Genomic DNA, 13,968 nt, shown 5'->3' with positions numbered 1-13,968 from the left:
AGCTCGCTCGCGAGCATCCAGCGCGGCCGCCAGGGGGCAGCAGGCTGGAGGAGCATCGGTGCCCGGGGTGACGGTGTCCCACAAAGCACAAGGCTGGCTGCACGCACACACTGGGTCCACCTCGGGGTGACTGACCCCTCGAGCCCCCAGGCCCCCAAGCTACTTCTTAGGAGAAGAACCCGAGCGACCTGGTGACACAGGCAGCTACCCGTGTCGGTGACAGTGACGTCAGCCGGAGTGTGGCCTCAGTGCCAACCCTGAAAACCCACGGGGCAGGAAGAGCACGGGGAGGGGAGCCCAGCCGGGCAGCAGCAAGCCGTGGGGACCAAGTCCGGGAGGGAGGCGGAGGCCCCGCGGGGCAGCGTGGGGTGGCCGGGCGTGCAGCAGAGACGCCCTGCTAGGAGGCGTCCCGTGCACACCTGCTACCTGCCACCCACCACACAGGTGCCCAGTGCCTCCCTCAGGACACGTGGCCTGCACACCTACTGGATGGCCAGAGCCATGAATTTAGACACTGTGGGGTGGGTGGGGTCAGGTGGGCAGCTCTGTGAAAAATCTGGTGGCCCAACGTGGAGCTACCCCATGACAGAGCAACCCTCCCCGCCAGGACCCACCCTGGAGAAGGAAAGCACGTGTCCACACAGACACGCACGCCTGTGCTCACAGAAGCCCGAAGGAGGAACCACCGGAACGCCCGCCCAGACACAGCTGTGTAAGCGGTCTGTGTGCCATATGCACCGTGGTGCAGCTTGGCACTGACACCCCGCCACGCGGGTGAGCCCCACCAGTGCCATGCTGTGTGAGGGTGCCCAGGACCGACACCCCACCACATGGGTGAGCCCCACCAACGCCAGTGTGAGGGAGCCTGACCGACAATTCTCACGGGCATGAGTGAGCCTCCCTCACTCAATGCCAAGTGTGAGGGTGCCCAGATCACACTCCTGCCACTGCCCACCAATGCCGCAGCTGCGTAAAGCACCCAGACACAGCACCGACACCCCACCACATGGGTGAGCCCCACCAATGCCTTGCTTCATGGGGGTGCCCAGGACCGACACCCCACCATGCGGGTGAGCCCCACCAATGCCGTGCTGCGTGGGAATGCCCAGGCACAAAAGGCCACACCAACTGTGCTGCTGTTTCCGTGTGACGTCCAGGACAGGGAAACCCACAGGGGCAGCAAGCAAATAGCTAGCTGCTGCCAGGGGCTGGGGAGACAGCACTGGGGGGAACAGCTGACAGGCCCGGGGTCCTCTCCAAGGTGACAGAAGGATCTGAAACCGCTGTGGTGGTGGCCACACCCGTGAACACACTGAAAACGTGGGTTTGAACACTTTAAAGGGTGAGGTCTGTGGTATGTGATTACATCTCAGTGAAGTGGGCACAGTGGACCCCCTCCATCCAGACTGCACCCCAAGCCCCTGTAGGGACAGTCCACTGTCGTACGGGGCATCTGGGTTGTTTTCAGTGTGGCCGTAACGGATGGCCCTCCCGCGAGCCTCCCTGCACGGGGCTTCTTGTGACTGTGTCTGCACACCCATCGGGTTCATGCAGGAGAATTGCCATCACAGGCTGTGCGCCCGCCACGTGGTCCGCCTGAGCTCACAACACACGCTTGGCTGACCTCCTTCAAGACGGTCTCGGAGCTCCTGGGCTTTTGTATTTCCAACTAAATCTTAGAATGAACGTGTCAGTTTTCATAAGAGCGAGCTGGGGTTCCAACTGGGATTGCGTTGCATGTGAACATGAGTTTGGAGAGAACCGAGAACATCTCGACAGCAACTCTCCTTTACGAAGGTGGACCCGGCGTGCTCCTTCGCTCGGAGGCGTTAGCTTCTGCAGCGGCGGGCTGCACCCTTCCACATTCGGGCCTGGCACGTTTGTTGTTAGATTTATTCCTGGGTGCTGATGTGTTTGTTGATGCTTTGCACATGGCATCGTTAAAATCTTTTTAAATATAAAAAATGGTTTATTACTTGTGTATAGAAATGTAATTGATTTTCCTGTACTGGCTACTTATCTGATGGTCATGTGTAGTTCTTTATAAATTTGATCTATTTATCTGGAGATTTGCTGCGGACTGAACTGTGTCCCCCTCAAATTCGGATGCTGAAACTCCAGCCCCTAGTGTGACTGTCTGCAAGGGCAGGGCTTTTAGAGGGTAACTGGGACTAAATGAGGTCCTAAGGGTGGGCCCTGATCCGACAGGACTGGTGGCCCCATAAGAAGGGGGAGAGCGGCCTGCCTCTCTAAACTGGTGCCTGTGAGCCGGGGGGAGCGTGCCCCAGAAGCCCAGCCGGGTCGGAACTGGGCTGTGGACTCCTCAGCCTCCAGAGCCAAGAGAGGTGAATCTCTGTGATGTCGCCCGCGTGGTATTTTGTCATGGCGCCTCGGCCCGCTGAGACAAGATTCTTTGGGTTTCTACATTCAAAACCTCCTCTCTGGGGAACAACGATTTTAGTTCTTTTCCAACCCTGTACCCGTTACTTCTTTTCTTTGCCTTCTTGGCCCTAGCTAGGCCCTCCGGCACAGGGCTGGGCGGATACGGTGGGAGCAGACACCGGCCCCGCTCCCGACCGGTGAAGCCCTCACGTTTGCACTGTTCACTATGCTGCTGTCGATGAAAGAAACGTCCAAACCTGCGGAGAATTTTGATGAGTTGATTTCAACCAAACTGACAACAGTCCCCGGGGAGCGAAATCTCAACGGACGGAGAAGACGCTCCGGACGGGGGCAGCTCTGCGGCTTCCGTTGTATGTTAGAATCTAGAAATTGCGTGGCATCCACCGGTGGTAGATCGGGGGGCGGCAGGAAGCAAAGCGGGGACATCCCTGGGACCGGATAACAAGTAAGACGAGGGACACACGCTTCTCTTGCGGTGGCGGGTGCGGGATGGATGATAGTTAGCGGTGACACGCGTGGAGGCGGTGTGCAGGGGACAAGGGAACGGCGGGGGGCTGCGGTCTGGGGCGGGTGTGCCCCGAGGGGGCTGGACAAGGCGCTCGCCTGACATTTCTAAGGTATGTGATCTCAGATGCACAAAGACGATAGCCGGGCTCACTTAAGGTAACGCTGACCTTCGCCAAGGAGGCTGCAGGCCTAGGACGTGACTGCCGGCCATGACCCACTCGAGTTAGGAATCTTTACGTTCAGACCACCCTGCGTGGTTACTTCCTGTCTCTGAGTTCGCAAGGCCGCCACGCGGGCCTCCCCCGAGCTTGTCAGGTTTACTATGTGGCCCCCTTTTCGTCCACATATTATTTCCTACAGTTTTTTTTGTAAATACATGTTATTCAGCTAAAGGGAGTCCCCTCCTTGTGCAGGGAAGAAGGGGGCCATGGCCAAGGACAGATCTGGTCTTTGCCCTGGCGACCTGGGAGGTGATCTCAAAACCCTTGGGATGTCCTGCCTGCTTGTGGTGTCGGTTTGCCAGGGGATCGGGGCCATACCACAGAGTGATTTAGGGCAGGGGCCTTGGGCCAGTGGTGTGGAAGCCCCGTGCATAGAACCCGCCTGGACCCTGCCCCATGCTCCCCTTCCCCTGGCTGATTGTAAGCTCTCTACTTTCTGGGTAATAAACCATAACCGTGGGTGTGAGCGTTTTCAGCAAGTTTTGTGAGCCCTTCTAGTGAATTATTGAAGCTGAGGGTGGCCTTGGTGACCCCCAAGCGTGTAAGGAGTGTTGGAAGCGAGGGTTGTCCTGTGGACTGTTCCCGGGTTGGCACTTGTATATTCAGTTTCCTAAGTATTTTATCACAAGCGTGCGTTGGATTTTATCGATGATGCTTCTCCACCTACTGAGATTGTCATTTTTTAAGTTCTCCTTCATGTTATTAACGTGAATTACATGGTTTGGTTGAAATGTTAAACCGGCCTTCTCCGGAATAAACCTAACTCGGTAGCGACACGTTCTCTACCGCTGGGTTTGATTGGCTGCGATCATGCTTGGAATTTTAAAGTACGGTCGTGACAAGGACTAGCCGGTAATTTTTCTTTCTTGTTATCTTTGCCGAGGATATGCTGGCCCTTGAGGACAAGCCGGGGAGAGTTCCTTCCTCACTATCGGGAAGGCTCCATGTAAGGTCGATGCTCTTTCTCCCATTTGAGTCTTTTTAATAGATTCCAGGTCTCCTCATCGATAATTTTCTTGAATACAGCAGGTACTGTTTTTAAAAATTGATCGATTACTCCAATATCGGGGCCACCCATGAGTCTATTTCTATTATATGGGATTAACAACTTTCTTCTTTCTTTCCTTCCTTCCTTCCTTCCTTCCTTCCTTCTTCCTTCCTTCCTTCCTTCCTTCTTTCTTTCTTTCCTTTCATCCTTTCTTCCTTTCTTTTTGCCGTTTTTGTTCTGGTAGGCCCGTTAATTTTTGAAGTTTATGCTGGACATTCTCACTGAGAAAGCACAGAAGCTCAGGAGGATAGCACCTCACCCGGGATGCATGTTTGGTCCGTGCAAGGCATTCACCTGCGGCCCTCCTTCCTTCCAGCTGAAAGCATTCGCTCGCTTTCCCCTGAACCATGTTTATACCCTTTGCCCCACTTTCTGCTGGTCTGTTGGTCTTGTTTTCGTTTGCAGAATATAACTGTGCTAAGGAATTCAATCTTCCGTGTGGCATGTGGTCGAGAACAAAAGTTTCCCCTAGTCTTTCCCCTTTGTTTGACACGCATACCTTTTAAATTTGTATGTCGTCACATTTTCCACAGCCATTGTCGTTCACCCTGCGGCCGCAGTGACCTAATTGGACCTTCTACTGACGCGACCGCCCCTCCCCCCTAACAGCGATTCTTCTCAAGGCCAGTTCAGGACCCACCCCTCTCCTGAGCAACCCTGCAGCGGTCTCGGTGTCACTGCTAGGAGAGACCCTGTCCCTACCTTCGCCTAAACTTTCTTCCGGGTCACAGCACCCAGGCCTCTCCCGCCTCGCCTCGGGGCTGGTCCGAGGCCTGGAATTCTCTCCTCCGCCTTCCCCCCACCCCCAGGCCTACAGGAAGAGGCCCGCACCCGGCCTTGCGACAGCGCTTCCCACCGTATACGTGTACAAATGGGCATATGTACTTTTCTGTCCTCAGCCCTCCACAGGGGACACTGGGGCTTGCAGCGCTTTACCGGGTTAACACGGCTGCCCTCGCCTGCACTCAAGAAATATTGCTTAAATTAACGGATTTTTGTATTCTATTTAACACCTTTTCCACTAAGAAATGAAAAGAGCCCTCCTCTGCTTTCCACTCCAACGGCTGCATTTCTAACCTGTAAACCCGGGGAGCCCCTGTAGCGACCCGGGCAAAACCGAGTGCTGAGGCCGCGCCCCCGCCGCTCCCGAACGCCCCGCCCCCGAACGCCCCGCCCCCACGACGCCCCGCCCCACGACGCCCCGCCCCCGGCTCCCAGGGGCCCCGCCTCGCCCTCTCCCGCTCACATCCGGCGCCCCGCCCACGGCGGCCAGGCGCAGGCGCACTAGGGCCGCGCGCGGAAACCTGGGAGCTGGCGTGGTGGGGGGGCGGCGGACGGCGCGAGCCCAACGGCCAACGCGGCCGCGCGGGAACGCGAGCGCTAGGCCCCGCCTCCGGTTTGAACCAGAGGCCCCGCCCCCGCACTCAGCCAATCAGCGGGCGGGGTGGCCGCCGCCGGGCGACCCTTTGTGGGTTCGGAGAGGCCCCGCCCCGGGCCCGCCCCTCTTGCGCGGCGGGCTGAGGCACGGACGGCCGGAGCCCAGGTGAGCGTCCGTCCCCGGCGCCCGGGTCTCCGCCGCGGCGGGCCCCGGAGGGCGCGGTGGCACGCACGGGCGGCCCTGGCGCGGGGAGGGCGTGGGGGAGCCCGGGGGCTGGGGGGCCCGGCGCGAGGTTGGCCCGGGGGGCTGAAGGAGGGGAGGCCCCGAGCGCCCGGCCGGGAAGGGGCCCGGCCATGGGTCGGGGTTGCGGCCCGGGGGACTGTGGCGGCGGGCCTGGGAGGGGCGCGGCGGGCGCCCGGAGGAGGGGGAGCGACCCCGTCGGCCGGCGCCCCCACCCGTCCCCCGCCTGCCGGCCGGGTCGTCAACCCCCTGGGATCCCCTCGTGCCGCCACGACCGAAACTTTCGCTGTCCTGCGTCCCTTGAACTAAAAAGTAACAACTCCTTCGTGGCTTTAACCACACCGAGGGCTTTCTTTAGTGGAGAAACACTTAAAATGGGTTTACTGGGCTGCTCGTGAGGTCAGGGTCTCCGTAAGGAACCCCCTACCCTGTGGCCTTCCTTGCGACTTGGAAAAGGTCACTGCAGGCTCCTCCTTGGGCGCCTCGATGACCCTCCTTGACCTGTGGGGTGGGGACCCTGGCAGAGCCTCTTGTTGGCCAACATGAATTTACAGCTCTGACCACAGTACCGGTGCTTGCCCCTCCTCCCATCGCCCACCCACCCTTCCGAGCACCCGTGCATCATCCAGCCTCCCTCCCGTCAGTCCTCCCGCTGTGTTTCTAGGTGTCCTTCCAGATGTGCCATCTGCACAGTGGGTGGCACAGAAGAAGCAACGAAAGCCTCGAGTTTCATCTTATGCCCTTTTAGCAAAACCGTGGTAACGTGACGCCTTCTAGAATGGCCCAGCCCAGGTACCCTTCTCTGGAGCCCTGTAGAGCAGGAGGCCGCCCCGGTAGCCACTGCCTGCTTGAGTGTTCAGTTTGAGTTCTTTTCCTTTTTTCTTGGGTTTAAATTGCTTTGCCAAGGAATGTTCAGGTGGTTTTGCGATGGTTTCGCTCCACAGACTGCAGAGACCCTCTTTCTTCGCTGGTCAGGGAGCGTCTGGGGACGAGTAATGCGGGCCTCAGTGGCCTGAAGCTGGCTCTGCCTGCTTCCTGTGCAGTCTGGCTTACGCTGCCCCGCCCAGTGCTGGCCAGCCCGGCCGAGGGGGCGGGAAGTGGGGTGAGGCCAACTCCTGACCCAGGCCAGTGGACTGTCAGCAGCGAGGCGCAGTGCTGTGACTAGGAACAGTAGCAGAAACGCCCCCACGAGTCAGAGGCAAGCTTAGCTCTCCATTTCCAAAAGCTTATTGCCCCCAAAATAGGATCACCAGGAAGAGAGTCCCCCAGGTAACAACAGCGTGGGGGGAGGGGTGACGCTCCGGTCCAGGTACAGGGTACCCGCTGTGCTTCCTCCGCTGGTGGCCACTGCCGCACGCCCGGGACACAGGACCAAGTTCACTGCTTTTAAAATGAGCCAAGAAAAAAATTAAGTTTAATGTCTTATAAACGTCCTATGGACGACTGCTGTTTTCAAGTTTTGCCATGTTTTATAATTCTGAGTCGAAATTCAGATTAAAAGTCCCTTACGACCTTTGCAGGTTTCATCTTGGAAAGAGGATGGGCAAGTGTCCCACCCTTGCTGTGCCAAAATGTCTGAGGGCAGCAGCAGGGCGGGGGCCACACCGCGACCCCAACCGGCCATTCTTGGCTTGGCGATGGCTCCGTCTCTCTCCAGTGGAGTAATTCTCAGCAGGTCTGGCGGTGTGACAAACTGAGTCTTTGTGTCGATTCGCCTTAAAAACTTGGGCTCACGGAAGTGCCTGGCAGTGGCTGAAGGTCATGGGTCAGGTCAGAGCTGAGCCTGTGCTAGCCCTACTGCTCAGAATCTGGGGACTCTACATTTCTCACCAGCCTCCCAGGATGGTTGGTCACGTGTGAGGGTTGGTGCGGCCAGCCAGGTCGCCTCCGGGTCCCCTCTGCCTTGGGTGTGCTCTGAGTGGGCGGGCACAGCGCCCTCATGGCTCCACCCACCATGGAGAACTCGGTCCCTCTGTCCCTCCTCCATTTCTCTGTCTGGTCAGCGCTTGGTCTGGAGGAGGCCTAGGGCAGTGCCGCGGTTGGCAGAGGGTTTGGAGTGGAACAGTCAACCCTGGTGGTGGCATCTGAGCCTGTAACTTAGCCCCGCGGCGAGACCTTCAGCTGTTTGTGGAGCCCGTGGAGGTGGGTGGCGATACCTAATGCTTTTTATCAGGCTCTGCAGCTAGGACAGCCCCGGAGCAGGGGCTGTGAGCCCGGGTCCCAGTCACCTGGGCCTCCCGGAGAGGGCTCACCTGGGGGTCTGCATCCTCACCTCTGCCCCAGCACCGCACGGATCCCTTCAGAGCCATAGTCCCAAGCACAGGTGTCAGGAGGGTGGCCCTGGGCTCCGCGAGCCATCCACCGCAACACGCGGGGCCCGGACAGCCGCACACGGGCACTTTCTCCTGTGGAGTGTGACAAAATAACACTCGCTGAGGGTTTGGGACCTTCAAAGGGCGTAATTAGAGCGCCTGTGTCCTGGCGGGGTGGGTGAGGTGTGAGTGGACGGTAGCCGCCCCCATCGTCTTGGTTGTCCGTTTTGTTTGTCACTGAGGTTTCATTGAGGACAGCGAGCAGAACACATCGTGTGCGGGTCCCTGGGCTCTGGCCGGTTCCCTCCAGGCCACGCCGCTGCTGGCGCTGCGCGTAGCAGCGCGCCGGCTCCCAGCGCGCCGGCTCTTCTGTTCTGCATGTCGCGTGGTTCGTCGCGTCGCCGTGTCTAGTGCTGGCGGCAGGGGTGGCTGAGCTGGGTTCCACCGTCAGATACACTAGCGTTCACCCACTTTCCGGGTGGGGAAACAGGTGGCCCCGGCGGGCGCGTGGGAAGGGAAAGCGGGGAGCGGGCGGGGTGCGTAGCAGCCTGTGTGCCGAGTGAGCGGCAGAGTTCGCCGCGCGCCAGAGCTGTCCCCGCCTCTGCCTGGCGGGCGCCCCGAGAAGCCCAGTGCCAGGCGCATCGGCGCAGCCGCTAGAACTCCCGGCCCCAGCACCCACCGGGGTGGTGGTGAGCGGCGCGGGTGCCGTGGACGAGCGAATGCGCCGCTGTGGGAAGTGACCGTGAACTTACTGCAGGACACCGACCACGTGCCGGGCGAGAAGGCAGAGCCTGCGATGGGCTCTCCACCCCGCAGGCGAGGGGGTGCCCAGAGAAGAGCTCAGGGAGCCCGCTGATGACCTCCCAGGTTAGGGCCACGGGCTCGCCCGGTATTCTCGGACGAGTCCCGGCCGCGGGGAGGCGCCACAGCCCACCATGGCTGCTCATTCGGGGCTGTTGCCCCTGGGAGCCTCATCCCCCGTGCTGGGCAGAGACATGGGGCACAGGAGAGTAGGCGAGCTCCATTTGTCCTTATGTGTTACACACACCACGCCACACCCGTTACGCAACGTACACGTGTAATGCACACAAACGTAAGTACTTAAATATATTCTATGTGCTGGGGGTGCTGGGCCCTTAAAGGGGGATGAGGAATGTGGGCGGCCAGCCAGAAGTGAGGCGACCACGTGACTGCTTGGGGAGCACATCGGGCTTTTTCTAGTGGGGCCACAGTTAGGGCCATCAGTTATTGATCAGGCCCGTGTTTGGGGCAGCTGTCGCAGGGAGGTGGTTGACTGCCAGGGCTGCCCCTTAGGGTGGGGGTCTGAGGCCTGCAGGGTGCCTACGGACCCCCAGGTGGGTGCTCGGCCCTTAGGGCAGCTCCTGCTGCTGGAGTGTGAGCGGGGTTTCTGGCCGGCCCACCTGCGGGGGCACCTGCCCGTCCGCAGACCCCCGCTGCTCTCGAGGGCAAAGGCCTAATTGCGCTGTTCCGAGGAGTTTGGTTTGGACCTTGAATTAAATTCATTGTCAAGCAGACTTAGAATTTTATTTTGGTTGAAAATATTAGTAAAAACCAAAGAGGTGAAGTGACTCACCGCAGAGGAACCCTCGAAACTTAATCTTTTCCTCGACATACGGTACCTTTTAATATTTTGACATAATCTCATTTTAATTCTTGATTTACTTAGCAATTCTAAGCTAGCGAGTTTTAAATAAGTGATGGGGGGCTGCGTAAAAGTTGAATTTGCAGCCAAGACAAAAAGCTTGAACCCTTTATTACCAGAAGTAATTGGAACATTCCTGTGTTCTGTGCTGGAATCTTTCATTCCTTCATAGAGAACTCTGCGAGTGGGTGCGTGCACGGTCAGGACTCAAGCGGTGGCCACGTCCAGGTGGTGTTGGCTAAGTCCTGCTTGCCGTTCTGGGGAAATTAGCCTTGTAGAGAATGAGCATGGTCCCTCCCTTCTTTAAACTTTATGTTTTGAAATTATAGATTCACAGGAAGTTGAAAAGAAACGTTTGGAGGTCACCTTTGCCTGGGTGGCCACGGCTGATTCAGACGGCGCGTGCGCACAAGCTGGTTCTGTGCCCTCAGCACAGGCTTGGGCCTGGACCCACCGCCACAGCCCACGCAGAGCCACTCGCTGGCCTCGCCCACCTGTCTGCGCCGCACGCGGGTCACGGCGGTGGGGGTCTGCGCAGCCTTTGAGAGCGGCTTTCCCATGCAGCGCAGTTCCCTTGGGGTCCATGATGGCACCGCAGCGTCACTGCTGGGGTTGCTGGGGGGTGCCCCATGCCTTAGCGACACGAGCAAGGGGCCTGTTTCTGTTTGGGGCTTGAGTGCCACTGTTATGAACGTTTTGTACATGTTTTTGCCTGAACGTTGGTTTTCATTTTTTGGGATCAGTGCCCGAGATTCAACTTTATTTTTTACCGTCGTTAAATATAAATATACAGAAAGTGAGATCCGCTGTGTTGAAAAGCGACTCAGGATGGGACTGGGTGGGTAGCCTGTTCTCCCTTCGCTGCAGGACCCTCCGGGCCTCGGCAGCTGCCCCCGCCCCCGCCCCCACGCCGCCCTCAGGGAGCCCGCATCGCGCTGGCAGCTGGCGCCCGGAGCCGCAGGACTGGTATTTTTAAAAAAAGAAATCCAGTTTGCTCATTAGGAAGGTCCTAACCCTCTCTCTGAATAGCTCGCTTTATTTGGAATGAAAATGTTTAGCTGCTTTACAAATTCGAGAGGGAAGCTTAGTGCAGGGCGGCTTAGCTTGTCCGCGGAGGCGCCCAGTGGAGGCCCGAACGGCACTGCCAGGGCTTGCAGGTGAGGCGCCCCTCCCTCTCCCGTCTGGGCACCTGCGTCCACGACCCAGCGCCTGGTCCATCGGGGACACTGGGAGGATGTGGCTACGCGCACTTGTGCCCTGCTCACCGTGGCGGAGGTGGACGTCATCGTTCAGGGCACTGGGCACCTGGTACACAGGACCTCGAGGGGAACCCGCATCCGGCGTGTCCTCCCCCGCTGGCTCGGCCCCCCTCACGGGGCTGTGCGCAGAGCAAGGGACTCTGTCAGTGATGGCAGGGGGCGCGGAGGGACCGGCTGCCACGCCGAGGCCTGCGGGTGAGGGGCCTGGGAACCGGGTGCTCAGGTCAGCCTGCCACAGCTGCCCTCCCCGCGGCTGGCTGGCTCTCCAGCCTCGCTCCTCAGAGGTGCACCCCTCCTGCTTTCAGCCCATTTTCCTTCCTGGTGGGACTGGAGCCGTGGTCGGAGGTGTGTGGTCTGCACCCCTCTCCCTACCCTGAGGCTGTGCTGAATCAGACACCAGGGTCACCCCGCCTGCCCACCTGTCCCAGGGCCCTGTGTGTAGCCAGCCCTCCTCCCCATGTGACGGGGGACACTGGATGTGGGGCAGTGGCTGCCAGGGGCTCTGGCTTGTGCTAATCGGCGTCTCCCTGGGTCTCCGCAGGACACGATGTTTGCCCGGGGGCTGAAGAGGAAGGGCGCTGAGCGGGAGGAGGACGTGGAGGGCGTGCTGGCCGGCCTGCGAGCCGCGCCGGCCTACAGCCTGCAGCGGCAGTCGCTCCTGGACATGTCTCTGGTCAAGCTGCAGCTGTGCCACATGCTGGTCGAGCCCAACCTCTGCCGCTCGGTCCTCATAGCCAACACAGTGCGGCAGATCCAGGAGGAGATGACCCAGGATGGGACCTGGCGGCTGCCCGCGCCCCCGAGCACCGGGCGGGGGCCGCAGGACCGCCTTGTCTCCACAGAGATCCTGTGTCGGGCGGCCTGGGAGCAGGAGGGGGCGCACCCTGCTCCCAGCTTGGCCGATGGCCACACGCCAGGCCTGGCCTCCGCACTGGGCGTGGCGCCAGCCCCGGGGGGCGTGCAGAGCTGCATCTGGGAAGTGGACGGCCCTCGAGACAGCAGAGGGGGCTTTCCGAAGTCGCTGGGGCACATCTTTGAGACACTGGAGAGTAAAACCCCAAGCTCCGTGGAAGGGCTGTTTGCGGACGTGGACAGCTCCTACTACGACCTGGACGCGGTGCTGACCGGCATGGTGGCTGGCACGTCGAGCCATGGCGATGGGCTTGAGGCCTTGGCCTCTGCGGCTGCCCCATCCCCCAGCCCCAGCTGCAAGTCGGACCTGGGTGAGCTGGACCACGTGGTGGAGATTCTGGTGGAGACCTGAGCCGGCGATGCCTGCGGGACAAGTCTCAGATCGTTTGTCAGGCCCGGACGCCCCAGAGCACATCTGACCACAGCGGCTTCTGCTTTGTGACTGCAGGAATGTCCCGGGAGGTGTCCGGCCTGCCCGCTGTCGTCCCCGCCCCCCCCCCGGGGGGCTGGGCGGTTCCCTGCAGGCTGGTCATCCTGGGCCAGCCACCAGCTGCATCCAGCCTCATTTAACTTTACATAGGTGAATTTTTTAGAATTAAGTTTTATATGTTTTGGGCGATATTTTGGCTTAAGATATATTTTTTAAACTTTTTTATACTTTTATCTCTTTAGATTTTTTCAGCTATTTTCTTAAAAGTATATTTTTTCTATAAATATCTCTGCTGCTGATTAGAAATTTTTATAACCTGAACACTTGCAGTTGGTGTGTTCAATTTTTAAGGTTTAAGTAAGGAATTGTTTTTCATGAGCCTCGCGGCACCCCGAGTCAGCTGTGTACAGTACCGTACGGGGACACGTCCGTCGCTCCGAGCACCGTGAGAGGTCACTGCCTGTTCCGTGTCCTGACCAGATCCGCTGTGGGAGCCGAGTCCGAGAATCACGGTAGATTTGGGAGGGTTTAATTTATGCCTATTTATGTGTAAACGGCGGTGGTGGCGGCGGTGGTGTCACCGTGCGCCTGGCTGCCGGCTGCCAGGTGGCTCGTCCGCGTGCCACGACGTGGGAATGTGCCATGCCTGTCCCCAGAAACTGGTGCTGGGACCCAGTTTTAAGGTTAAATGTAAGTCTAGAACTAAATCGGGACACGTCATTATGGCCCCTTGATCGTGAGGGCGATGGTGGTGGGCTGGCAGGTGCCACCCGCGCCCGGCGACTCGCACGGGCCAAGATTGCCCACAGCTTCTAGATCTCTCCCTGGTTTACGAGCGGGGCTGTGCGTTCCCTGACTCTGCTGTTTCTGCCTTCCCCGGCCCTCAGCCGGAAAGGCTGTTGTCGCTTGCGCACATGGCCATCCTTACCGGGACGCACACCTCACTTTATTAAAAGTTACTCAACAGGATGGAACCGTGTTCGCTGCCTGCCGTGTCCCATCCCAGAGGGCGGCCTTTCCCGTCGGTTCAGGCGCCTCCTGCAGGTGGAACCGGGTCACTCGGTGTGCTAAGTGGGCAGTGGGGCCACATTCTCCAAAGCACGCTCCCCTCCCGCAGGCTCGGACACGCCGGTGAGGTCAGGGTGGGGTGCAGCCCTCAGTACCCATGGGGCGCTTCCTTCAGCTTTGAAACTTCCTTCTTGTGGGAAATAAAGTGTATGTGTCTGAGAAGCAGTAAACCTGAAGCGGCATCTTGTTTCTTATAAAAGCGCCCGACTCTATCTTTTTAAAAGTGTTTGGTTTCAGCGTCTTCGCCTCTGACATAGAAACGTCCAGAGTGGCAGGGAGGTGGGCGGGCCTGCGGTTGGGCAGGGCGGGGTGTGCCTCTGGCCTCAGCTGTGTCAGCGGGTTCCCTGGCTGGCTGATGGTCCCCCAGGAAGGGACAGGCCGGTGGCCAGTGGCTGCCAATGGGTTTGACTGGCACTATAGGACCCAGGATCCCCAGGTCCCTGTGTGCACGTGGTCATGGGATTTTGTAAATGGCAAAAGGTGTGTTGGCCATGGTTGGCCAAGGCCACTGCCCGGCCACCACCCTC

At 59.2% G+C, this 13,968-nt stretch overlaps 1 protein-coding gene across 3 annotated transcripts; it reads left to right on the top strand.

Annotated features, from left to right (window-relative positions):
- Positions 1–5,573: 5,573 nt before the first annotated feature.
- CDCA4 (cell division cycle associated 4) lies at positions 5,574–13,617 on the top strand. 3 transcript variants are annotated; one of them, XM_039876587.1, is made up of 2 exons: positions 5,574–5,722; positions 11,573–13,617. In XM_039876587.1, exon 2 carries the CDS (start codon positions 11,579–11,581, stop codon positions 12,293–12,295), a length of 717 nt encoding a protein of 238 aa, XP_039732521.1. In that variant the 5' UTR covers positions 5,574–5,722; positions 11,573–11,578; the 3' UTR covers positions 12,296–13,617. The 3 variants fall into 3 exon arrangements, with proteins under 3 accessions (XP_039732521.1, XP_039732523.1, XP_039732522.1); XM_039876589.1 differs by lacking the exon at positions 5,574–5,722 and adding an exon at positions 5,988–7,939; XM_039876588.1 differs by lacking the exon at positions 5,574–5,722 and adding an exon at positions 8,638–10,929.
- The last annotated feature ends 351 nt before the right edge of the window (positions 13,618–13,968 follow it).

Source organism: Pteropus medius, unplaced genomic scaffold (genome assembly GCF_902729225.1).
Source record: "Pteropus medius unplaced genomic scaffold, Ma_sr-lr_union100, whole genome shotgun sequence".
NCBI lineage: Eukaryota > Metazoa > Chordata > Mammalia > Chiroptera > Pteropodidae > Pteropus > Pteropus medius.
The sequence above is the reverse complement of the archived record's forward strand: the minus strand, read 5'-3'. Positions and strand labels throughout refer to the sequence as shown.